We start from the raw sequence: 22030 nt of genomic DNA on the forward strand, positions 1-22030 counted from the left end.
CCCGGTTTTGTGGCTCGTTTGTAATAAGCACCTTGACGCGTTTTGGTGCTCTCTGGCATCTCCGGCTGTCGATGCCGCGAACGAGCCGAAACTCCGCGACTGATGGCCTTTCCGTGTTCCGTTCAGTCGCGCACAAGCCACAAGGTTAAGCCGCAACTCAGGGAGCGGAGATTACCGTGTGCGATCTTTGACGCGGTTTTGATTTTATTTTAATTGACTCGCGGCATCATCATCGTCGTCGTGGTGCTGGCGTGTCTTCCCACCGAAGCAGCAGCGCTGCGTGATCGCCCATCAAAACTGTGGTTGGTTATTTGGTTGGGAAAGGAAATAGCAAGAGGTGCAATCAGCGCCAATGCAACGCAACCGGAACAGGCTTAAATCTCACAGAAAATCTGTGACACCGCAGGGGTGGGTGCGAAGGTTGTCGGTCGATTGACAAAACAATAGACACTACGGTGCAAGGACATACACAGTTTGGCTCACAGAGAACTGTGCTCCCAAGGAGCAAGTGTTTGTATTACGCACTTCCCGCGGTTTTAGCTTCCCGCTTAGCCATCGCCATGGGTCCAAACGAAAATAGGAAGATCGAAGAGGATCCAAAGATAAAGAAGCTGAGCGCTGAGTTTTCCCCCAAAAAAAAAAATCGATCTTCGTCGATCAATCGATCGATCTGCAAAGCAGATGAAAATGATTGGCCAATCCCAGGCCCATACATACCCTGACCCCCTGGCTCCTGTGGCCCAAGTTTATCAATCAATTTTCCAATTTTTCCTCTCCAATCGATTCGATTATCCAATTCCGAACTGTTCCGAACTGTGTTTCTCATCTCATCTCACATAAAATCAATCAATGGCTCTGCTCCGGGGCGGTCCGGCGCTCCACATAGACAATCCGATTAATTACCGAGTTTTCGCCCGGCGTGGCGTCCAATTAGCGGAAGCCGAATGTTGCTTTCGAGCACGCACGCAGCGAAACAGTGCCGAAGAGTGCATTCTGCTGCTGCTGCTGCTGACTCCTGACTCTCTACTGCAGCCAGCAGTCAGCAACATCATGTAACTGGACCTGCTTCCCCTGCTCATCACCCTCCAACAATTGGCCACTTTGGGGAAGCATTAGCTTGGCAGAGGCCTTTTTCCAGCGCGCCGGGCTTTTTTCTTTCTTTGTTTTCTTTTTTTTCTTTTGGTGTGTCTGTGTGGCCAGTCTAATGGTTCGTAATCAACCATTTTCCGATTGCAACACGCGGCAGCCGCGGCGCACCATTTCACCCTCTTTCTCGCGCGCGCGCGCCCGCGCTCGCGAGCCCTTTTTCTTTGCCTTTTGGGGCCCCGCGTACAAATCATCTATTGCGCAAGCGAAGAAGAAGACGTAGCGAGAATCGTTTGTGCCCAGACCTAACCGCCAGTAGTAGTTGCGTGTTTGCATGAGAAACCGCGTGCTTGGTTGCGGACTAGCGAACTAGCGGCCAACTGAACCTGAGCCCTGTCATCAGTGCATTATGCCCTAGGTGGTGTCCTAGGCAGCGTTGCACGCCGATTGTTTGCGATTGAACGCGTAACGCCTACCAAGCGACCGTGTGTAGGGTTTGGCCTTTCTTTATGATATCATCTGTGGGACTTTGGGGGCGAGAACTCGCGCACCAACGTTCCTAGAGCAGCAGCAGCAGTATCAGCGCTACTCTCGAACAAATGAGCACCACCATACAGCGTACACCCGGAGAAGGAATGATCGAATGATCACGATCCGACGAAAGTGAGAACTCGTTGTCACCCCTCCTCTACCCTCTTGTTTGAAGTTTTGGAGTGGAGTGTGATCGTGATATGCAAATCCGCACGATCGTCGAGGCCTGCGCTGCTGGCGTCTGTAGCTTTTTTTTATGGCGTTGCCGTTGACCTTGGGTGGTAGTGTGCACACTAGACACCACACTGTACACGTTGTTGTCAATCGCTCATTGCACAATGGGTGGCTGGCTGGATCATTTGTGTGACCAAAGGCCACCTCGGCCACTAATAGACTCATGACGGCGACAACGACGATGATGATGATGATGATGATGATGTGATTGTGATTGTGTACAAGACCCTCCCCCCGGGAGCCAGAGTTAGTGGAGCGAGTGATTAGCGTTGATCCGGGCATGAGATATGATGAGCTCGTCGCAGGTTGCTATTGTCCACTCGGTTGTCATTCGGTTGTGCTCTCCACTCCACTCCACTCCACCATCCAAAGCATCCAGAGCTGGTGCTCGGTTGGTCAGGTGATCGTATCATACGGCCTAGTAACCCTTTTAACGACGATCTCTCGCTCTCTAATGCTAAATAGTTAGACCTAAACGGAGCGTGAATAGGGTTGCTGCTGTTGCTGCTTCATTTTAAATGCTGTTTGATTAAGCAAAGCCATGACCCCTCACCCAACAACAACAAGATCACCAAACGATTCTCCTCCTCTTCAGCAGCAGCAGCAGCAGCAGCAGCAGCGTGTCAGTGGCATCGTGACGCCCGTAATGGTTGATAAGATGCTGCACCAACTGCGACGTCGGCTACTTACGAAAGCAAACTCTAAACCCCATTCCTCAATCTCTTGCGGTGGTGGTGGGTCACACATTCTTCTACTCGACCCCACCGAGTAATCGTGACCAGCGTCCCCTGAGCGTTTTAAACAATTCTTCATCATCACAAAGACCTGGTGTCTTTTGCAGCATAAAAACCAACAATCCAAAAATAGGAAAAAAAACATACCCCCCCGCCCCCCTCTCTGGGCCAGCGCTTTGGGACAACAGAAACCACAAGTTAATTAAGAAATGGCGGCCAGTGGCTGGTTTGAAGCAGCAACTAAACAGCGCGCGCACGCGCCTCCTTCTCTCACCTCCGGGTGGGTGGTTTTTAATCGGGAAAATTTAAATCTTCTAATGCGCCCCCACGCTGCGGCGGCGTTCACTTGTGCTCGCCTCGTGGAGGTCGCAAAATGAAGTGAAACGTAAACGCTTTGAACGAAACAGAAAAAAAAAACGAAATGAAAATTTCAAAATCACTTTTGCCGCCACCGTCGCGCCGTGGGGCGCCGTTGCTTTAGCGTGGAGTTGCGTTGGCTTCACCGACCTTCGGCCGGTGGCTAGAGAAATAGAAAACTGTTTTCATAATTGATGAATTGAATACAAACGCCAACCGGGGTGGGAGGGGTGTGAGACGGAAGCTCACCAACAACTGTTGCAGCCGCTGTTCAGGCCAGGTCGAGTAATAGCTAATAGTAGCCACAGTAGCAGTACTTCCTCTACTTGATGCTCTACTGTGGAGATGGCCTGGAATTCGCGCATCTTAAAGTTGATCCGGTGTCGGCTTCCCGGGTCGGTTGTTGACAGCTACACAGAGTCCGATGTAGTGTCCACCTCTGCTCTCCTCCGCCTCAGGCATCTAATCAGCGCGATTGATAGGCATTAAATCGAAAACAGTGAGACCATGGCGGGACCACCGGACCACCGCTTGGACGCAATGGATTACGCAATCATCTGGCCCGGACCGAGGGCCCGCAAATCCGGATGCAAACCGAAACCGATAATTTCCCATTCGGTTGCGCTACGGAGACGGCGCTATTTTTGGGGGGGGGGTTTCTTGTTTGTTCCCTTCCGAAATTCGGTGGCGCGGCGGATACTAATTAAGAGTTCTGTCGTGGTTTGTTTTTTCCTTTCTTTTCTTGGTGGCCAACCGGTGAAACGAAGCGAAAGTATACTGTCAGTGGTGCGATGGCCTTGCTAGCCTTTTCACCGGATACGGACGGCGGGACACGGCGGTGGTAAAATTCAGAACATGTTTGCCTTGTCCCTCGGCCAATTCCGATACTTTATTGCAAATCGACAATAAAATGGTTATGCTCCCGCTTTATGGAATGCCACGCTAGGGTTCGCTTGCCACAGTTTCCTAAATTTATGGCCGCACCACCACGATGGCCCCGATTAGTTTGCGGTTCGTGCAAAATCATTGGCCCCGTGGTTTGGCTGCAGTGAAAGTGCGTTGGTGCGCATTCCCTTTATGATGACTTGTCGTCGTCATGATCGTTGCAGTCATCGTGAAATTGGTAGTAAAACGGTGCTTGGTAGCTTCCGAATCCGGCAACAACACCGCCGATATTGGATGGGTGCATTCACCGTGTCCGAGCATATCCAATGATTGGTGTCCGTTTTGGGATTCGAAATGCAACCGGAAGGAAGGTGTGTGTTTGTGTGGATGTTGATGGTTAATGGTTCATTGGTTATCAATTTGTCAAACAGGGGCTACCATCGTCTTCAAAAGTAATCTCAAGGGATCTTTTTGGAGAAGGATCTCAAGAAAGCTCCCCAATTCGAATAATCAATCAAACACTAAACTGAGAAACATTGTTTGAGTACAACATAGTAACCTTCGTCTATTGTGTCACAGAGCAAGCGGGAAAATCCAAAAAGATCTAGAAGAGTCCCAAGTGAATGTGCATTCGGGGAGATTGTGCCAACAAAACGAGTATCCTCAGTGCGCGTATGTGTGTTTGTTGACAATGTAAAGGCTTACCAATGCGGCCACCACCGAACAACGGTCAGTATGAGCAAGCATCGTACGCCGGTGCCAGGTTGCGCACCAGGATGGCGCTTGGATACGTGAATGCGCTGCCCCCGTTGGTCCCGCCACCGACACCGGTTCCGTCCACCACCGTCGGTACCGTGCCCCGTAAAAGGCGCCCTCGTGCTGTGGGGGAAGTGTTTGTATCGTCCACATCCTCGGTGTATCTGTTCGATCGCAATGACCCTCCGCCAGCACCATCGGAAGAGGAACAGGAACAGCGTAGTGATGATCCGGGAACCATTCCCACCAATGCCAAGCAAAGGCCACAAGATCCGGTGTATGAGAACTTTGTGTCACCGGCCAACTACGGGGCACTCTCGAAATCTCCGGCACATCTCGGATCGCTGTGTGTGGTTCGCGTTCGGCAACCGGATCCGGATCGGCAGGTACCCGATTCACTGGCGACCAAAGAGCGGCCCACCAGTGAGCAATCGAAGCCACCGGTGGTTCCACCGAGAAGAAAACACTCGGCAAAACTCCAACCTGTGCAACAAGCTGTGATAGCGACCGATAGCGATAGTGGGCAGTCACCGGCGAAGGACGAAGTGGTCGTCGATGGCGATCTGTTCGAGCAGCAGTTGGTTTCCGCTTTTCTTGGTGAGTGTCACTCGTCGTCATTGTCGTGTGTCGTCTGTCTGTCTGTCCTTATCTGTTGTTCTATGAGCGTGCCAAACGCCCTCTTATAATTTAACCTTATTACCCTTGACGCCAAGCTCATCAGCTGATAATCGCTGGTAGTGTAATAGGCTGCTGCTGCCTCTATCAGTCGCTAATCGGATGCACTCCGTAGCAGTGATTTTGTGATTAACAGCGAAGCCTACGCTAGTCCGCATAATGGAGTTTTTCCGCGCAGTTTTTTGTTTTGTTTGTCTACTCGTTTCTCCAGTGGTTGCTTCGTTCAGCTGCCTCGAATCAGCCAAAGGTTACTGTGTGGTGGAGAACGTCACCGAACCGTACGACAGCTTTCCGGCCGGTCAAACGGCCATCTGGATCCGCAACAGCACCCTGCCAAGCATCAATCGCACTCTGTTTGAACGCTTACCCAACGTCGAGAATCTCATGATCCATCGGTTGCAGATCGCGCACCTTACGCTCGATGGTTGCCCGGCGCTCGATACACTGTTCGCGAGCTACAATGCCATCGAACGGATTGACGTCATCCCCGAGGGACTCCCGTTACGGCAGTTGCACCTGTACCAGAACCGACTGACCGACATCGAACCCCTCCAGAAGCTAACCTCCCTCGAGCAACTCTATTTGCACGAAAATCGGCTAGAAACACTGCATTTCTCTGTGTTTGCGCCACTCGAACAGCTCAAGATTCTCACCCTGCAACGCAATCGACTGAAACGGATCTTTACCAGCATGGTCAACGACGGTGGTCCGCTAGTGATGCCACGGTTGGAGCAGCTGTTCCTCCAGTTCAATCTACTACCATTCCTCGATACGGGCCTGTGGCGCATGGATCGACTGCGGGTGCTCGATGTGAGCCACAATCAACTCGGCTATCTGTTTACGTTTCTCGAGGAGTTACCGGCCCTGCGGTCGCTTGAGTTACATCACAATCCCTGGAACTGTGGCTGGCTGTATGGGATGGTGGAGCGAATGAAGGCACGAGCTATAGCGACTACCGGAGACACGGCCGATTGCCCACCAGAAGGAGGGGAAGGAGCGGTGATTCTGGTTGATGAAATGTGCTGCCGTGAGAACGCTTCGTCGCCCGATCCCGTCCTGTTGCTCGTTAGCCGTACCGCAATCGTAGACGAACTGCAGCACCGGGTGCGTGACGCCAAGAAGCAGATCGATGAGCTCGAGGAGACACAACGGAAGCAGCGCCATCAGTTCCAAGAGCTGGCGGGCAGACTGGCGAGCCTCGAGACGCTCTGCACGACCGGCAAAGTGCCAAAGAAGTAATAGACACACAGCGTGAAACCGACAAAAAAGATCTCTAGAACTTTATTTCCCCACGATGTTATACTGCCACACGCGATCCCAGGGGTTTCGATGGATTACGGTCGATCAGATCGTAGGCCATCTTTACCGTTGCCTCCAGGTCGGCCACATGCTGCTGCGACAGTTGGTTTTCCAGCTCGAACTGCATAATCATGCCGTTCACCTCGGCCAACCGCTCACTCAATCTGCGTAGCTGGTTCTCGCGCATCTCCGTGCTTCCGGCGTACTCGCGAATCCCTCGCCGTAGCTTATCGATTTGCGTCTCCATGCGCTCAACGCTTCCCACTGCCGTCTGCTGACGGATGGCATCGAGTGATGGTTCCGGTTGGATGCTTAGCTGATACAGATCGTTCAACGATCGGCGAAGCTCCGCCATCGAGCGCGTAATACCGAGCGACAGACGCTCCATTCGTTCCACTTCATCCGCTACGTTCGATTGAAGACGTTTCAAGGACTGCTCCAGCCCATCCTGGGCCTGATTCGTCCGGTCTAGACGGTTCCGGAACATCCGATCCTCATCAACGATGGCTTCCGATTCCTTTACGGTCTGCAGATCGTGCGTATACTGCAGCAGTTCGTACTGGCGCTGCAATCCAGCCAGTTGCTCCCAGCGTGTCCCAAACACGTCCGTTGAGTAATCGAGTTCGGCGTGCTCGTAACAGCAGATTCCTTGCAGTTCCTTCATCGAAGACTCGGCACACCTGCCCTCCGGTTCACGGTCGACGACGGAGATCGCTTCGCTGGTGAGATGCAGTTGCACTTTACTCAACCACTCACAGTTCCAATCGTTTCGGGCATAACGGAGCTCTTTCAGCGCGCCCAAGCTGTCCAGCCCACCGGCGAGCAGGTAGAGGTTGTTGTCGGACAGATCAAGCGACGCCAGTGAACCCAACTCCCAGCCGGTCATGTTAAGGGTGAGCAACTGGTTGCCGGCCAGCGATAGATGCATCAGCTTGAGCAGCGCAAACCCGGCATGCTCGGGTGAGGCACCGAGCTCGACCTGTATCAGTCGATTGGAGGCAAGCGACAGGCTTTGCAGGTGGGTCAGTCCCACGAAATCGTCTAGCTTCACCTGTTCCAGCAGGTTATTATCGAGCGAGAGAAGCTTTAGGCGATTGAATCGGCTACCCAGTGGTGGCACAGTCTTCAGTAGTCCACCGTTCAGCACCAGCGACGTTAGCTCGTACTCACTGCCGAGTTTCCCGCTTAGACCATCGTCGAACTCCAGCGTTTCGATGCTGTTATTGTACGCGGAGAGGTGCTTCAAGCTACGCCAAATAAGCAATTTCTTCACGCCCATACCAACCAGGGTGAGGTCTTCCACTTTTGGGAGCTTCCGGGCGAGTTCGGCTGTAAAGTGCGGAATCAGACCATGCTCCATCGTAACGGCGGCATGGTTCGAGCTGAATGTGACGTTCTGCAAGTGCTCGGCGGTGGGCAACGTTACACCGTCCAGTAGGCAGGATGGTGTTTCCTTGCCTTCCAGTACTTTCGATGGCAGACAATCGTAGTGCAGGGCGGAGGCACTCCCCACAATCAGAATGAGTAGCCACACGTGAACATCACTGAAGGAAGAATAGAGATACAGAGGTAGCCACACGAACTTACACGAAAAATTAAAACCTACCGAAACGAATCCATTTCTTGCTGGGTCACCGCGTTACTATCAGCCAATCACTACCTAGCGAGCGGACGGATCAACTACAACTGATCAGTACCGTAGCGCTCCTGGCGCGTTTTTAATCAGCTGAAAGCGATCGGTGCAATCGAGCGGTTGAACGATCAGTAAACAGTAAACAACGAAATAATGTTGTCTAGTTGCCGTTTTTTTTTTTATTTCACACTATCAAACTTTGACTTCATGTACAGATGCAGCTCATTCAACTGATTAGCCAAGGCTTTCAACTTCAGTGCACCCCGGTGCACCGCAGTTCGGAACTCGTGCTTAATCAACTTTGTCGTCAAGGAGAGCTGCTGATACTCGGTACGAGACTTTGCTAGCAGTGGATTGATTTCCTCCTTCAAAGTATGAAGCTCGCGCCGAATTTCTTCCAAATTTGTGGTGCAGTTAACATCGGGAGCATCCATCGGTTTCTGGGGTTTACACTTTTTCTCCTTGCTGGCAGCTTCTTTCGCTGCTGCTTCTGTCGGTGGTTTCGTGATACTTTCGGCATCTTCCCCGGCTGTGCCGTCCGCTGGGGAACCGGTGGTCTCTGTCACATTACTTGTTGTTTCTCCTTGTTGTTTCTCCTCGTTGTCACCGGAACCTTCATTGTCGGGTTCAGGATGCTCCGGTTCGGCCGCCTTTAGGATGATTTGCTTGGTGGCATCCAGTTGTGCTTGAAATTCCGCTTCGATTGCATCAAGCCGCGCTAGCAAGCTACTGTTCGTGTCGCTGTAACGTTGCTCGAGCTCCGTGAACTTAGCCAGCTCTCCAAACAGCTCCCCTTCCGTCGCAAGCACTACCTCCCTGCAGCAGATGGTGCTATTATTGATGCCCTGACACTCACTATCACCGTCGACTATTTTGACAAAGTTCGTCTGCAGCGCCGTGAGGAGCGCATCGAGCGGTTCGCAGTGCCAATTGTTGTTGGACAGTGATATCTCTTGCAAATCGACGAACCGTGCCATGTCTGCCGTCACGTGCGTCAGATTGTTGAATGCAAGCTGCAACGTGGCCAGCGAATCGAACGTCCAACTACTCACATCCAGCACCGTCAGCGTGTTGTTGCGCAGATCGAGTGTAGTCAGAGCGGGCAGCTCTAGCGTGCTGCTCGTTATGGCCAGATGGTTAAGACGATTGCCGGCGAGCAACAGTTTCTGGAGCTTCGACATCTGGGAAAAGCATGCCATGTCCAACGTGGACAGCTGGTTGTTCTCAAGGTGTAGCTCTTTGAGTGCTTTGAATTGGCACAGGGCCCCAGCATCCGAGAGCTTATTGTTGCTAAGCTTCAGTATCTCCAGCTTCTGCCCTCCGGTCGGAGCATCGGTGTGCAGCGTCCGGATCCGATTGCCCTCGGCCATCACCTGTACGAACTGGCTGGTAATGCACAACTCCTGCAGCTCGGTGTGGCCGATGGTGACTTTTTCGAATGTCCGGAAGCCTTCGCAGTGCTCCATCCTTAACGCCGTTATCTCGCCAGTCTTAATGGATAGACTACGCTTGCCCTCTATATTGGCCAGCGTTAGGGTGTCGTCAGGATTCTTAAAGACCATTCCACTGATGAAGCAAATGGAGCTGGTGGAGGCACAGTTAAAGGCTACCGCACTTTTGGCGCCATCACACATCCCCTCTAGAGTGCTGGTAATGGAGAGAAAAAAAAAACGTTCGCAATGACACAGATCAACGTTCACCTTCCTCACAGGACATACCTGCACAAAGCACAGAGTAGCAACACGGTCACACGATGCATCCTTCTGCTCACGGTGGACGTCGATAAAGAACTGCTGCTGCCCGTTTCCGATCCCGCGAGATAGCCGGAACGGATTGCTGCGCTGGAAGGATCCGCTCAGCAACATGCGCGCCACTTATCAGCGGATTTGATCATCTTGCGATAAAGGGAGCCGCGTTTATAGCCGTTTCTGACTAGCAGCCGTTCAATCTGTGTTCAGCGTTGTTCGGTGAAGGAGCTTGACGGTGCATCGTCTTTGAAGAATGGCATCCGAAGGGATCATCCGTAGTGTGTATGCGTGAGTATCCTGAAGCCTGAATCCTCTTTGCTTCTCGTGTGTACTACAACGGTGGCTTGTGCCTTTACGTTACATAGAATCGGGTTTCTGCTGCTGCTAATATTCTCGAAGAGCGATGGACGGGAGTTCCGGTGCTATTCGCGGCTCACCGACTGCCAGCTCAGTGAGGTGGTGCTGGAGACGGAATCGGCCATAGCCGATGCTCGCTTCACTGCTATACCACGCTCACTGACGATAGAGACCGGGCGAATACCATTCGTCACCGAGTCGCTTTTCAATAAGTGGAAAGAAGCAAACGACATTACCCTGAATGCGCTCAGCATCAGGAGTTTGTACCTTCACGCAGGGCTAATGCATGTAACGGCAAAGCACAACGCCATCGACACGCTACTGCTCGATAGCAACACCACCGAGTACGGTCTCCGGACGCTCCAGCTCTCCCACAACGCACTCACCGAGCTACCGTCGTCGCTCGATCGTTTGGTGCAGCTGCGTGTCCTCGAGCTGGATCACAACAAACTCTCGACGGTCGACATGACGGTGCTTGGCAAATTGGCCGAGCTGCGGATACTATCGCTGGCTCACAATCAGCTGACGGTACTGGCTCCGGAGCACGCCACCCTTCGATTGATGAAGCTCCGCACACTGTCGCTGGCCGCCAATCAGCTCGTTACCCTCGATGTGCAATCGTGGGAAATGGACTCGCTGGTTGAGCTGAACCTTACCGCAAACAACCTGAACTGGCTCGACGGTCAGCTCAGTCAGTTTCCGGTGCTTAAGAAGGTTGAGCTGGCGCGAAATCATTGGAGTTGTGATTGGTTCGTGGTGCAGCATCTGTACCCAGAGCCGAACCTGGAATCGCTCCCGTTCACACTCGATGCCGATGAGCCCGGACAGTGTGAGCATGGCGGTATGATGCGGATCGGGCAGCACTGTTGTGCCACCACGAAACTCCCCGGTGGTTCGATCGATCCGTACGAAGACAAGTGGTCCGAGATTGGGGAGCTGGAGCGAAAGATCCAAAAGCTGAACCGTACCATGCACGAGGGTTCCACCGAAAGGAAGAAGCTACTGGAGAGCAAATACACCGATTTGTCCCAACGGTTGGCGCAGCTACTCGAGAAGCACCGTGCAGTCGATGAAACACTGCAAAGGCTGGAAACAAAAGTCAATACCATCAGCGACGATGAACTGGCCACGCTGGAACGTGAACTGAACGGAAAGATGGACGCGATCCGGCTCAGTGTCGAAGAGAAGTGGAACAATACGTTGCTGAATCGCACCGAAGATGGCACGAGATCGGCCGGCAATTGGACCCTGCAGGCCACGACCGAGCTCGAGAGAAACATCAGTAGTCTTCGGTCGCAGCTGGAATCGAGCATGCGTCAATTTAATCTCTATAACGAGAAAGCGTACAGACAGAAGGCTATGCTCGATCGGCAATCAGCGGATATCGATGCTGTGCAGGGAAAGGTGGCGAACGTGTTGCAGCGTCACAACGCCCTTCAAGACCGCATCAAACAGGAACTGGAGCCGAAGGTCGACGTTGTGCTTGGCTTCCTCGGTGATATCGCGGAAGACAGTGATGAAGCAAAGTATCCTTCGCCTTGAACTTTATTGAGACTCATGCTTCTCGAGCTTCTTAAGCACGAAAAAATATATAAAGATCTAGACAGTACTCTGAGAGCTTGTAACATTCTCTGCGGTGCGTTCCTTGAGCTGCTGATCGAAGCTGTACCGCAGCTCGTACACCTGCGACAACAGTTTATCCGTTTCGATCGTCTGCTGTAACAGTTTGTTCTTCATTTCGATCATGAAATGTGCCAACCGTTTCTCCATCCGATGGTGCAACTCCTTGCCTGTTTCTAGCGATTTGCTTTGATTCCTCAAACCTTCCAATTCCTGCCTCAGTTGCGTCACCTGCAGTACAGTGACGGGTTTCTTCGTCTGTAGCTCAGCCATCGCGATCACTAGCATGCTCTGGAGCTTCGTATGTAGCGCCTTCAGCCGCTCGTCCCAGCTCCGCTTGAACTCGTCGTGTATTGCCGTGAGTTTCTCGGTTTGCTCTCGCGCTTGGTGGATTTCCGGCACAAACAGTTCACTACTGGCGGTGCCGGGAGTGGTATCATTGCTGGACGATATCGTGAACTTACAGCAAATCCCGCTCACCTTTTCCGATGGACACTCGGTGTTTGGACCGTTATCCAGCTTTATGCTGGTTTCCCTATCCTCCCGGAGCACGCTCCCCAGCACGCTGTCGAGCCAACTGCAGCTCCAATCATTCGCCCCAAGAGTGAGTTGCTCCAAACTAAAGAACTGCTCAAAATCACTCAAATCCGGCAACTCCACCAATCGATTGTTGTTCAACAGTAGCGCTTTGAGTGACGGCAGTTCCCAATTGGCTGTACCGAAGCGAACCAGCTCGTTGCGTGCCAATGAAAAGTACTCCAACTCACCGAGTTCAAACCGCGCGACACTGGGCACAATCTGGTTGATCCTGTTGCCAGCGAGCGACAGCACCCGTAGTTGGCTCATCCTTGTGAAAGGTTCCAGCGGTAGCACGGTAATCTGGTTATCGTCAAGCTGCAGCTCGACCAGCTCGCCGAACGGCTGTAGCTGCGATACGTTTGCGAACTGATTCTTTCGCAAATCGAGCACCTTAAGATGGCAATTGCTTCTAGGGCTACCAGTGGTCGTGAGATTAACGATCCGATTCCCGCTCAGATGCAGCTCTTCAAAGTGTTCACGCACGAAGACACTTTCCAGTCCGAGAGCTTCGAGGCGCAGGATACGCAGCTTCTCCATGTTGCTGCCCTGTGTGTTGGCTTCCGTTAGGGCTTTCACCTGTCCTGTGGCCACATGTAGTTCGACCCGGTCGGTCAGGTCTGGAAATAGTTGGCCGCTCGTTGAGTCGCTGGTCACCTCGGTTAGCACCTTAATGGAGCATACTTTCCCTCGTGGTTTCACGCAAAGTGCAGTGGATGAGGTATCTGCTGCTGCTGCTGCTAAAGTACAGAAGCACATCCTGGAAGGGCGAGTAGCGGAATTGAAGAATTGGGGGGAGGGATTTGAGATGAATTTTTAGACACTTACAGCAGAACGTATACAGCTACTTTCATTGCAATTCGTTTACTATTCGGCTGCTCTGCAACACTGTCGCCACCGAACTGATGTTGGGATCCGGGTGAGGATGTATTCGAAGTCCTATCTCGGTGATCTATTTCTTATCAGCGGAAACGAATCTCTCGAACGTTTTAACCGATGTGTAGTATCTGGGCGATTTTTTCTTTATGTAACCGTATTCTAGATCAATTCATGCTACTAATCCACCTTGAGGGTCTTATTGTAATCCACCTTCCACTCTACGAAAACCACATCTAGCGTGATCATTATGAATCGGCTGCCATTGGCCTAGGGCCAGGCGTCAGTATAGATCTTCTATCGCAAATTATACACATCCTCTGTTTAAAGTTTTGTCTGCCTCTCAAAGTAAACTACCGGACCGGAGGACTAACGATGGCGCTCTCGCAGACTTTGTTGCATCGAATCTGCGTATTATCGAACCACCGATGACCCCCCGTTGCACTATCAGCTTTAATCTAATCACTCGCTCTTCTTTTTCTCCCTTTCTTTACAGACGATTCCGACCATCACTATGAGTCACTGTACTCGATCGGTTCGAACGAACGGCCGTTCGGCCGGAAGGGTAGCGACCGTTCGTCCTCAAGGACTGCCGGCCTGCTCACCGGAGCGAACGCCGTCACCGAGCCTGCCAGCTTCCAGCAACATCGTGGCGAGGAATCGACAGTGCCGAACGACGACGAGTTCGATTCGTTCGATAGCGACGACAGCGAGGAGGGTGGCGATGAGGAGGAGGAAGATGAACGTAACCGGAACCGCACGGACAGTGGCGTGGACATCCGGAACGCAAAACTGCCCGATCCGCCACCCTCCAACAGTCAGGTGTACGTGCTAGTCCAGAAGATCAAAAGCCTCGGTACGCTGTCCAAGTCCGAGATCGCCAAAGGGTTTAACAAGTTCTCCAAAAAAAGTAAACCCGGTAAGGGTGGAGGCGGTGGAGGTGCGGCAACCGGTGATACTAGTGGTGCAACGTACGAGAACGCCATTCTACCACCGAAACCCGCGAAGCCGAGCCAAAGCAAGCAATCATCAACCCAGCAGCAATCGCAATCCAAGTCTTCCTTTCGCCTCGCACTCCCTTTAGGCGGGACCGAGCGGGCACCAAAGCCACCGCCCGAAGATTACGTCAACACGGCGTTCCCAACAACAGCAACAACAGCAACAACAGCAACGGTGGCCTCCTGTCCACCAGTCAACAGCAACAGTGTGGGCCCTACGTTACCCTCATCGCTCTCGGTATCCTCCTCATTATGCTCGCCCAACTCGTCAGCTAGTGCGATGGCACAATCCGGCAGTGCGCTGTTGCTGCTTCAACCTCCACCACCACCACCATCAGCAACTTCCACCGGTGGAGGGTTCCGCAGTACCAGCGAGTCCAGTAACGTCAGCAGCAGCGTCCCGGTTGATCAAGCGACGCGCAAAAAGTCCAAAAGTACCAAATCGTTGCGCTCAAAGTTGCGCAAAAGTCTCGTGTCCGACTCGACGTCCCTCAACATTGGCAGCTCGTTCAATGGGTCCCGCAGTACGTTCTACGTGACGAGCTGTGGGGCAGCCGATGTAGATTCGGGTATCTTTAACGGTCTGGACGGTTCGTCCGGGACACTGGCCCCAGTCAGCCCGGGGGCCACGGTTTTGCCTTCCTCTCCATCACCATCCTCGGACTACCGGCCATCGATGGTGGATGATCGGCGGAAGTCGATCGCAGCGACTGCCGGTGGACCAACGCTACGACCAACCATTCCACCACCACCACCTCCATCGTCCGCTGGCGATGGCAATCGACGCAGCACCAACGCCATATCGACGATCACTAGCGCCAAGTCGGCGCGTAAACTCGGTGCCACTTCCTGGTATGCCGAGTGCGGTGTCTTCATGCAATCGAACGTCGTGACCGCAACGCAACGGTGTCCATCGTTGAAGGACACCGACGCTGCTGGTGGTGGACCATTGGCGGCCGATCACCGAGGACCAGTGGCCACCGGAACGTCAGCCTCGTCGTGGTACGCCGAAATCTACCAAACGAGCGGTGCCTCGGTGGCCAGTTCGAGTGAAAGCTCCGGTGTGTCGACGGGCGGTGAGGGAGGCCCCGGGGATGACCATTCCCATTCGATGTTCGTCAACGAACCGCTGTACCAGATTTACAATGCGGCCAAGCTGGAATCGATCACGCGCGACATCGATGCCGAGATCAGTGGCCAGACGGAGGCGGAGCTGTACGATGATGGGTACGAGAAGATATCGGATCGCGGGCAGGCGGACGAGGATGCGGGGCACGTTGGTGGCGGGTCCGGTGGTAGTTCCATCTACGGTGACGACCGTACCCTCTCCGATCATGCCGCCTTCCGCAAACCATCGCGTCCGACCGCGCTCGAGCTGATTGAACCGCACGTTGGCAAGCTGCGGACGCTCTGGTGCGAGATACCGGAAGTGCGCAACTCGGAAATACTTGGTAAGCGTTGGAATGGGACTCGATTTGAGCGATTTACTTACTCTTTCATTTCCACAGCCACACTGACACCGACGGAGAAGCGGTTACAGGAGGCCAAGTTCGAGATACTTACCTCGGAAGCATCGTACCTGAAATCACTGAATCTGCTGCGAACACACTTCGTCAACCATCCGGCGTTCCGGGACGTGCGCATACTCAGCTCGTCCGAGCGCAAGACACTCTTCTCTTCCATCATTCCGGTGCAGGAGTGTTCGGATCGGTTGCTGTGCGATCTGGAGAACTGTTGGCAGGACAACATTATGCTGCTCGGGTTGAGCCACAGCATCTACAAGCACGCCGAGAAGCACTTCCACGTGTACGTGTCGTACTGTGAGCATCAGGCGAAGATCGACCGGACGCTCAAGGCACTGCGGGCGAATAAGGCCGAGTTTGCGAAGACGCTCACCGTGCTCGAGTCCGATCCGGTCTGCTGTAGCCTCAGTCTGTCCTCGTTCCTGATGCTACCGATGCAGCGAATCACCCGCATGCGCCTACTGCTCGATGCCGTACTGCAGCGTTGCCGGCCGGACGATGATGAGTTCGACAGTTGGGAGAAAACGTTCGTACTGATCAACCGCATACTGACACGGTGCAACGATGCCGCCCATCGGAGTGAGCAGCTGTACGAGATGGAACGGTTATCGCGCCAGATCGAGTTCCCGACGCACATCCGTCCGTTACCGATCGTACCGTGTGGTATTGGGGCCGCACCGAGCAGCATGCACCGCAGTCTGGAGAAACGGGGCGAACTGGTGCACCTGCTGTGGCGTGGCGATGATGCGAAGCTCACGTTCGGTAAAAAGTTCTCCAAAAGCAACGTGTACGCGTTCCTGTTCACCGATTTGCTTGTGCTGACCAAGAAGAAAAGGTACCCCGGGGGGGATCTGGTAGTGCTGGTGGTGCTGGCTCTCGGACACTCTCTCTCTTACCTCGAACTTTTTCTTTTTTTTTAGCGATGAAAGCTACCTGGTGGTCGACTACTGTCAACGGGCACTGCTCGCGGTGAGCTCCGGGAACGTCGTGCCAGGATTGCCGACCAAGGAGATGCAGGCACTCGGCAAGAACCTCATCATCATGACGCTGCTGGAAAACCACGAGGGCAAGACGGTCGAAATGGTAATAAACGAGTTAACAATGTGCTCGTTTCCATTTGCTCCTTGATTAATCATGGCTTGCTTGGTTTTTTTTTTCTTTTCATGCTCAACACACAACAGATTCTAAGCTGCCCCACGGAGACGGAGCGCGAACGGTGGCTAATGGTGGCGGAACCACCGTCCTCGGAAAATCCGGACGAAAAAATCTACGAACAGTGGGACTGCCCGCAGGTGATCGCGGTCCATCCGTACCGGGCCCTCCAGCCGGACGAGCTCGATCTCGACATCAAGGATGTGGTGAACGTGCATCGCAAAATGGCCGATGGTACGTACTCGAGCGTGTTATTTACCACGTCAGTTGGTCTTCAATTCTTCTATATTAACGAGAGTGCAAATTCTTCCGGCAGGTTGGTACGAGGGTGAGCGCATCCGGGACGGTGCCGTCGGTTGGTTCCCGAGCAACTACACCAAGGAGATCCCGTCGGCGCACATTCGGGCGAAGCACATCAAACAGCGCCACATGCTGTTGACCTACACCTCGAAGTACATCGATACTGCCAGCAAAAGCCAGTCGCAGCAGCACCAGCAGCACCAGCACTACCACCATCATCACCAGCAGCAACATCTGCAGCATCATAGTCATCCCCTGAATGTTCACCATCACGGGCAGAGTCAGGGTAAAAAGTGATCCCACAGATAGTGCTCTCGGTACTTATCTCAGCAACACTGTTATGAATAGTAGTAGCAATAGTAGAAGTAGGCAACGAGGCAGCATTTTACTGAACACCGGTATAGCGGTAAGCGAGAAGGAAGATGTTTAGTACACGGAGTGAAGCAGAAGAATAGTAGTCGTTAAGTCAGCAGCATGCGAAATAGCGATAGGGTAGTGCCTTACCACTAGTTAGACACTTGTCTGTGTTTGTGTATTTAAGTTTCCCATCCCATAAGTAGGTTTTGAATTCCAAATAATGCCAAGTTCTGTTCTATTTCATTGTTATTTGAATTGAAGTAAAGTTGAAAATTGAATTCTAGAAAACACTCGGCCTAAAATGGAGAGGAAATTACCGCTCCTCATCACTCGTCGTAGCGCAAACACGCATAACAAACGGGCCGGTTGGTACAGTTGTAATCCGTGGCCACCTTGTACGTTCCGATCTGTACCACCTTCAAGATGCGCCGCTCAATGTACGGTTGATGGCGCTCGATCCAGCCACAATCCAACCGTCTACAGTAGGCGCGCACTTCATCGAGCAACGGATAGCGATCGAACAGATCGTCCGAAATCGTGCGCAGCGTATCGGACGAAAGGTAGAGCGTTTGCAGCCGGGGCATGTGCCACCGGTGGAAGTTCACGGTTTCCAGTGGGTTAACCGAAAGGTGCAAACCGAGCAACTGCGGTAGCTCCGTATCAATCGAAGCACCCGGCCAATGGTGAATGTTGTTACCGTCAAGGTTCAGTAATTGCAGATTGCGCAGCAAACTCATTTGTCCCTCGTCAACCGTCGTTAGCCGGTTAAAGGACAGCGTTAACATTCTGAGCGCACTGGTAAACCCGATACCGAAGCGCGGAAAGCTGGTCAGCTGGTTACAGTTGAGCTGCACGGTCCTTAGCTCCGGACACTGCCAGTCACGAAAGTCCACCTCGGTCAGCCGATTGTGGGAAAGGTCCAGCTTCTCCAGCTTCGGTAACTGGACAGGCACACCGATCTCCAGCTGCCGCTCTAGCCGATTGCTGCTAAGAATGAGCTCCCGAAGGTTACGGAACGGCTCAAACACGGTACCATCCAGATGCGTCAGGCTGTTGTCCTGCAGATACAGTTCGGTCAATGACAACTCCACCGGTCCAGTCCAGTTGGGCCATTGCGTAAACACAACACGATCGAGCTGGTTCTGATCGAGCTGCAGTATCATCAGCATGGGGAAAACGGAAAAAACTGCCAGATCCAAGGTGCCGCTGAGCTGACAGCTCAACCGCAGACCGATCAGCCCGGTCAGGTTGTTCAGCGAGGGGTCCCAGCTCGGCAGCGGACAACCGGAAAGCTCCAGATACGCTAGCTGCTCGTTCGGTTCGATCACCAGCTTGCCGAGTTTCTGTGCATTACGAACGCCCAGGTACTCCAGTGGTAACGTCGATCTGATCGTTAAACGTTGCGCCATCGTCGTCATGATGGTCAGCCCGTTGATGTCCGCCGGCAAATCGCGGAAGAATCGCTCATCCAAATCCTCCGACACTGAGTGGAGCAGCGGATAGTGGCGCTGACGAGGGAATTGCATCAGCGAGGATAACACTTTACCGACGGTGAACAGAAGGAACAGAAGCAGCAGCACGCCCCGCCGGGAACAACACTCTCCAGCACCCATGATGATACACTGGAATCGTGCCACTTGAAGGCCTCCCACGGAGACCTCCTAGTGCGCGAATGGAGCTTGTTAAAAGCTCATTAGAACCGCTGACCGAAACAAGAAGATCGAGCAGCACACCACCACTACACACCGGTGCGCTCCGCTCTGTTTGTGCGACCGATCTCCATTAGGGCCAGGTCAATCAAACTGACTGACCGAAGGCCCGAAAAGTTCTATCAGTGCTCGCGTGCCTCGCTTGATGTCCTGACCGTAAAAAAGTCGTGGGAAATCAAATAACGACTCGGTTCACATCCACACGAGAGTGGCACGCGCAAAACCCTCCTAGGGGACAGCAACTAAAACACTCCCGGTCCGAGGGTTGTGCTCGTGCGATAGTGCGTGCCCCGAGGGGTGCGCTACCGCCCTTGTGCCATTAGCGGGTGTTATTGTGCGCGCTGGGTCAGGTTCCGTGGAAGAAGGAAAGAGGAGGAGCTACACCGTGAACGCATCAGGGTAATCCGAACGGAACTCCTGGATTGGTCCGTGGTCCTTCAAGGGTTCTTTCAGCTCGGTGCCCACGGAGGAAAGGGTCCTCTTGATCCCTCGGGTTCTATTCCATCGGAGAACGGAGGGAACCGAAACGGAAAGGGCCACGAGGGGGGAAACAATAAACAAAATCCCGTGGAATACGGGATACAGTTGCGTTCCCACGATCCCTGGCGCACCTGCATCTCGCTCGCAAAGAGTGCGCCTTTCGGGCGAAAATACGGGCAAAGGACAATGGACAAAATCGTCGTGTAGAAGAGGATTAGGAAAGAAACGGGCAAAGAGGAATGCGTGCATGCATGGCCGCGGTTCTGTTTGGCCGCAAGTGCTTTTCGCAAACGAAGGAAAAGCACGTTTACTGTCTATCCGTCTCCTTGGAGGTCCGCTTCCTGATGAAAAATGCGTCCAAGGAGCGTCATGTGTTGCCATGGAAATGATTTTGAGAGGAGAGGCTTGACCTTTCACTGGGATGCATCGTAGTCCACCATGGAAACGAATTTAGTATCCGATTCCAAGTGCAACTGGTAGCCGGCGGTTCGCAAAACATCGACGCCCTATTTATCATCCGCATCGCTGCCATCCCGAAGGTCAAGTGGACGGATTGCAACAAGTGGATCCTCCTCGTCACCACCATCAGCATCATCATCATCATCTGCTGCTGCTGCTCCAACAAATGGCCAGAGAAGGCGAGCACAAGCGAAGGCGCGTGTCGTCGTCGTCGTGGACGGCGATTTGGGGGCCACACCGGCACACACGCCACACGGCCGGGCGCCACGTGGCCAGCTCGTGCAATCTCGTCCATCGCTTCCTCTTCTTCTTCCTGTCGACGCCGGCGTGGTGGTCGCAATCGGCCATTTCGGCGCACCATTTCGGTTCGGTGGTGGGAGAAGCAAAATGAACACCGGGCCATAGAATTTGCTTCTCCCACCACCAAACCACGGGCGAGTTCACGGGTTCTATGTTCCAGGTTCATGCATTAGGTTCCATGTTCACCGGTTTCGTTCTGTCTGGCTTCTCGCTCTCACACAAGGGCATCTCTATCCATCTCTCTCTCTCTCTCTCTCCTTCTCACTCGTTGGTCGTTCGTTCTCTCTCTGTGTGGCTATCGGGCGCTTCGGGGCATCATCAATCGGAAGGGAAGCGTGCTGGGGGTGAGCACGCGCGTGCACACGAACGGAGAAGGGTGCGGTGGTGCGTGGCCGAAAGAAGGGTCGCGTGGCGTTCGTGCCGGGCGAACGATGCACGAGACCGGCCGCCTCCTGGCGGTGCCGGGCGTCGTCCTTTACCGTGGCCGCCGCTCATTAACAGTCGAACGTCGCTTGCGCACATGACAAGTCACGTGTGAGTCACGTCGTCGTCGTCGTCGTCGCCGCCGCCGCCCCACCCGGAAGACACTGTCGACGGCGCACACGACGATAAACCGTCGGACGCTGGTCCCTCTCGCCCCTCACACGCCGCCAGCATATCCTGCGCCAACAACACCAGATCCAGCCAGCCGGTTAGAAGCCTTCGCTCCACCATCTAGCGGCCGGACAAGTGGCGATCGAAATTTACCCGAAAAACAAGTGCGTGCGTGCGTGCGTGCGTAAGAGAGCAAGTGAGCTTTATGTGACAAGACAAGACAATGGAGCATCATCTACCGCATCATCATCACCATCCACATCATCATGCGCATCATGTGCATGGTGCTGCGCATCATCCTTCGCCTCATCATCACCATCACAGTACGCCACTGCACTGGGGCTATCCGAGTGCGGCAACGACGCCAAGTGCGGCCTCCACACCAACGCACGTTGGTGGTGGTGGTGGTGCGGGTGCCGGCGGTGGACAGAACAACACGTGGACGCCACCGTCTTCGAAGGGCCACAAAAGGACGCTCTCCGAGAGTGACTGCGAGGATCTGTACTCGGAGGAATCGTCCAAGGAACAGTGAGTATTTGCGGTGCGGTGTTTAAGAGCCGCCGGTGTTTCTGAGTGTGCCAAAGGTGCTGGAAAGAGGAATTGTTCGGATAACAATTTATTGTACAAGGAGTGATTGTTGGCTGTGTTAGGATAGGCGTTTGTGATGTTCTATGGTTCCTTTGGTTCCGTTTCAAATGAATTCTAATTGAGCTATGTGACTTCAGTGCAAGAGTGTGATTAGTATTGTGATTTTTTCTTTTTACAAAATATTTTACTCAAGAGAATTTTGT

General features: G+C 53.3%; 8 protein-coding genes across 10 annotated transcripts in view; 4 read left to right on the forward strand and 4 right to left on the reverse strand.

The window, feature by feature from the left end:
- The window catches only part of LOC126576461 (serine-rich adhesin for platelets), a 54369-nt gene extending 36384 nt beyond the window's left edge, over positions 1-17985 (forward strand). For all 3 annotated transcript variants that reach the window (XM_050237735.1, XM_050237734.1, XM_050237736.1), the window contains 5 exons: positions 13864-15816; positions 15874-16723; positions 16809-16971; positions 17070-17274; positions 17357-17985. In XM_050237735.1, coding sequence (XP_050093692.1) covers positions 13864-15816; positions 15874-16723; positions 16809-16971; positions 17070-17274; positions 17357-17637 — 3452 coding nt within the window. In that variant the 3' untranslated portion in view covers positions 17638-17985. The remainder of the gene's footprint in view (positions 1-13863; positions 15817-15873; positions 16724-16808; positions 16972-17069; positions 17275-17356) is intronic.
- On the forward strand, positions 5366-6559 carry LOC126576472 (platelet glycoprotein Ib alpha chain-like). The gene has a single exon (XM_050237751.1). The coding sequence runs from the start codon at positions 5418-5420 to the stop codon at positions 6495-6497; it is 1080 nt and encodes a 359-aa protein (XP_050093708.1). The 5' UTR covers positions 5366-5417; the 3' UTR covers positions 6498-6559.
- Positions 6511-8244, reverse strand: LOC126576468 (uncharacterized). Its single transcript, XM_050237747.1, has 2 exons — positions 8164-8244; positions 6511-8101 (listed from the first exon to the last, which is right to left on the reverse strand). The coding sequence occupies exons 1-2, from the start codon at positions 8175-8177 to the stop codon at positions 6556-6558; spliced, it is 1560 nt and encodes a 519-aa protein (XP_050093704.1). The 5' UTR covers positions 8178-8244; the 3' UTR covers positions 6511-6555.
- LOC126576469 (leucine-rich repeat transmembrane neuronal protein 2-like) lies at positions 8342-9993 on the reverse strand. The gene is made up of 2 exons (XM_050237748.1): positions 9909-9993; positions 8342-9837 (listed from the first exon to the last, which is right to left on the reverse strand). Exons 1-2 carry the CDS (start codon positions 9947-9949, stop codon positions 8370-8372), a joined length of 1509 nt encoding a protein of 502 aa, XP_050093705.1. The 5' UTR covers positions 9950-9993; the 3' UTR covers positions 8342-8369.
- On the forward strand, positions 10128-11904 carry LOC126576467 (uncharacterized). Its single transcript, XM_050237746.1, has 2 exons — positions 10128-10226; positions 10304-11904. Exons 1-2 carry the CDS (start codon positions 10192-10194, stop codon positions 11835-11837), a joined length of 1569 nt encoding a protein of 522 aa, XP_050093703.1. The 5' UTR covers positions 10128-10191; the 3' UTR covers positions 11838-11904.
- LOC126576470 (uncharacterized) lies at positions 11825-13596 on the reverse strand. Its single transcript, XM_050237749.1, has 2 exons — positions 13320-13596; positions 11825-13251 (listed from the first exon to the last, which is right to left on the reverse strand). The coding sequence occupies exons 1-2, from the start codon at positions 13343-13345 to the stop codon at positions 11895-11897; spliced, it is 1383 nt and encodes a 460-aa protein (XP_050093706.1). The 5' UTR covers positions 13346-13596; the 3' UTR covers positions 11825-11894.
- A 38-nt stretch (positions 17986-18023) lies between the features above and the next one.
- LOC126576808 (uncharacterized) lies at positions 18024-19310 on the reverse strand. Its single transcript, XM_050238112.1, has one exon. The coding sequence runs from the start codon at positions 19308-19310 to the stop codon at positions 18024-18026; it is 1287 nt and encodes a 428-aa protein (XP_050094069.1).
- Positions 19311-21462: 2152 nt separating this feature from the next.
- LOC126576471 (hairy/enhancer-of-split related with YRPW motif protein) overlaps positions 21463-22030 on the forward strand; it is a 4180-nt gene continuing 3612 nt past the window's right edge. The window contains exon 1 of the mRNA XM_050237750.1: positions 21463-21767. Coding sequence (XP_050093707.1) covers positions 21463-21767 — 305 coding nt within the window. The remainder of the gene's footprint in view (positions 21768-22030) is intronic.

This window comes from Anopheles aquasalis, chromosome 3 (assembly GCF_943734665.1).
Source record: "Anopheles aquasalis chromosome 3, idAnoAquaMG_Q_19, whole genome shotgun sequence".
NCBI lineage: Eukaryota > Metazoa > Arthropoda > Insecta > Diptera > Culicidae > Anopheles > Anopheles aquasalis.

Excerpts from the sequence above, each read along its gene's own strand:
- LOC126576470 (XM_050237749.1), bottom strand. The coding sequence starts at position 13,345 with ATGAAAGTAGCTGTATACGTTCTGCT. Across the intron at positions 13,252-13,319 it reads GTAGCTGTATACGTTCTGCT|GATGTGCTTCTGTACTTTAG; the intron begins GTAAGTGTCTAA and ends TCGCCCTTCCAG.
- LOC126576467 (XM_050237746.1), top strand. The coding sequence starts at position 10,192 with ATGGCATCCGAAGGGATCATCCGTAGTGTGTATGC. Across the intron at positions 10,227-10,303 it reads ATCATCCGTAGTGTGTATGC|AATCGGGTTTCTGCTGCTGC; the intron begins GTGAGTATCCTG and ends TACGTTACATAG.
- LOC126576808 (XM_050238112.1), bottom strand. The coding sequence starts at position 19,310 with ATGGGTGCTGGAGAGTGTTGTTCCCGGCGGGGCGTGCTGCTGCTTCTG.
- LOC126576472 (XM_050237751.1), top strand. The coding sequence starts at position 5,418 with ATGGAGTTTTTCCGCGCAGTTTTTTGTTTTGTTTGTCTACTCGTTTCT.
- LOC126576469 (XM_050237748.1), bottom strand. The coding sequence starts at position 9,949 with ATGCATCGTGTGACCGTGTTGCTACTCTGTGCTTTGTGCAG. Across the intron at positions 9,838-9,908 it reads CTACTCTGTGCTTTGTGCAG|CACTCTAGAGGGGATGTGTG; the intron begins GTATGTCCTGTG and ends CTCCATTACCAG.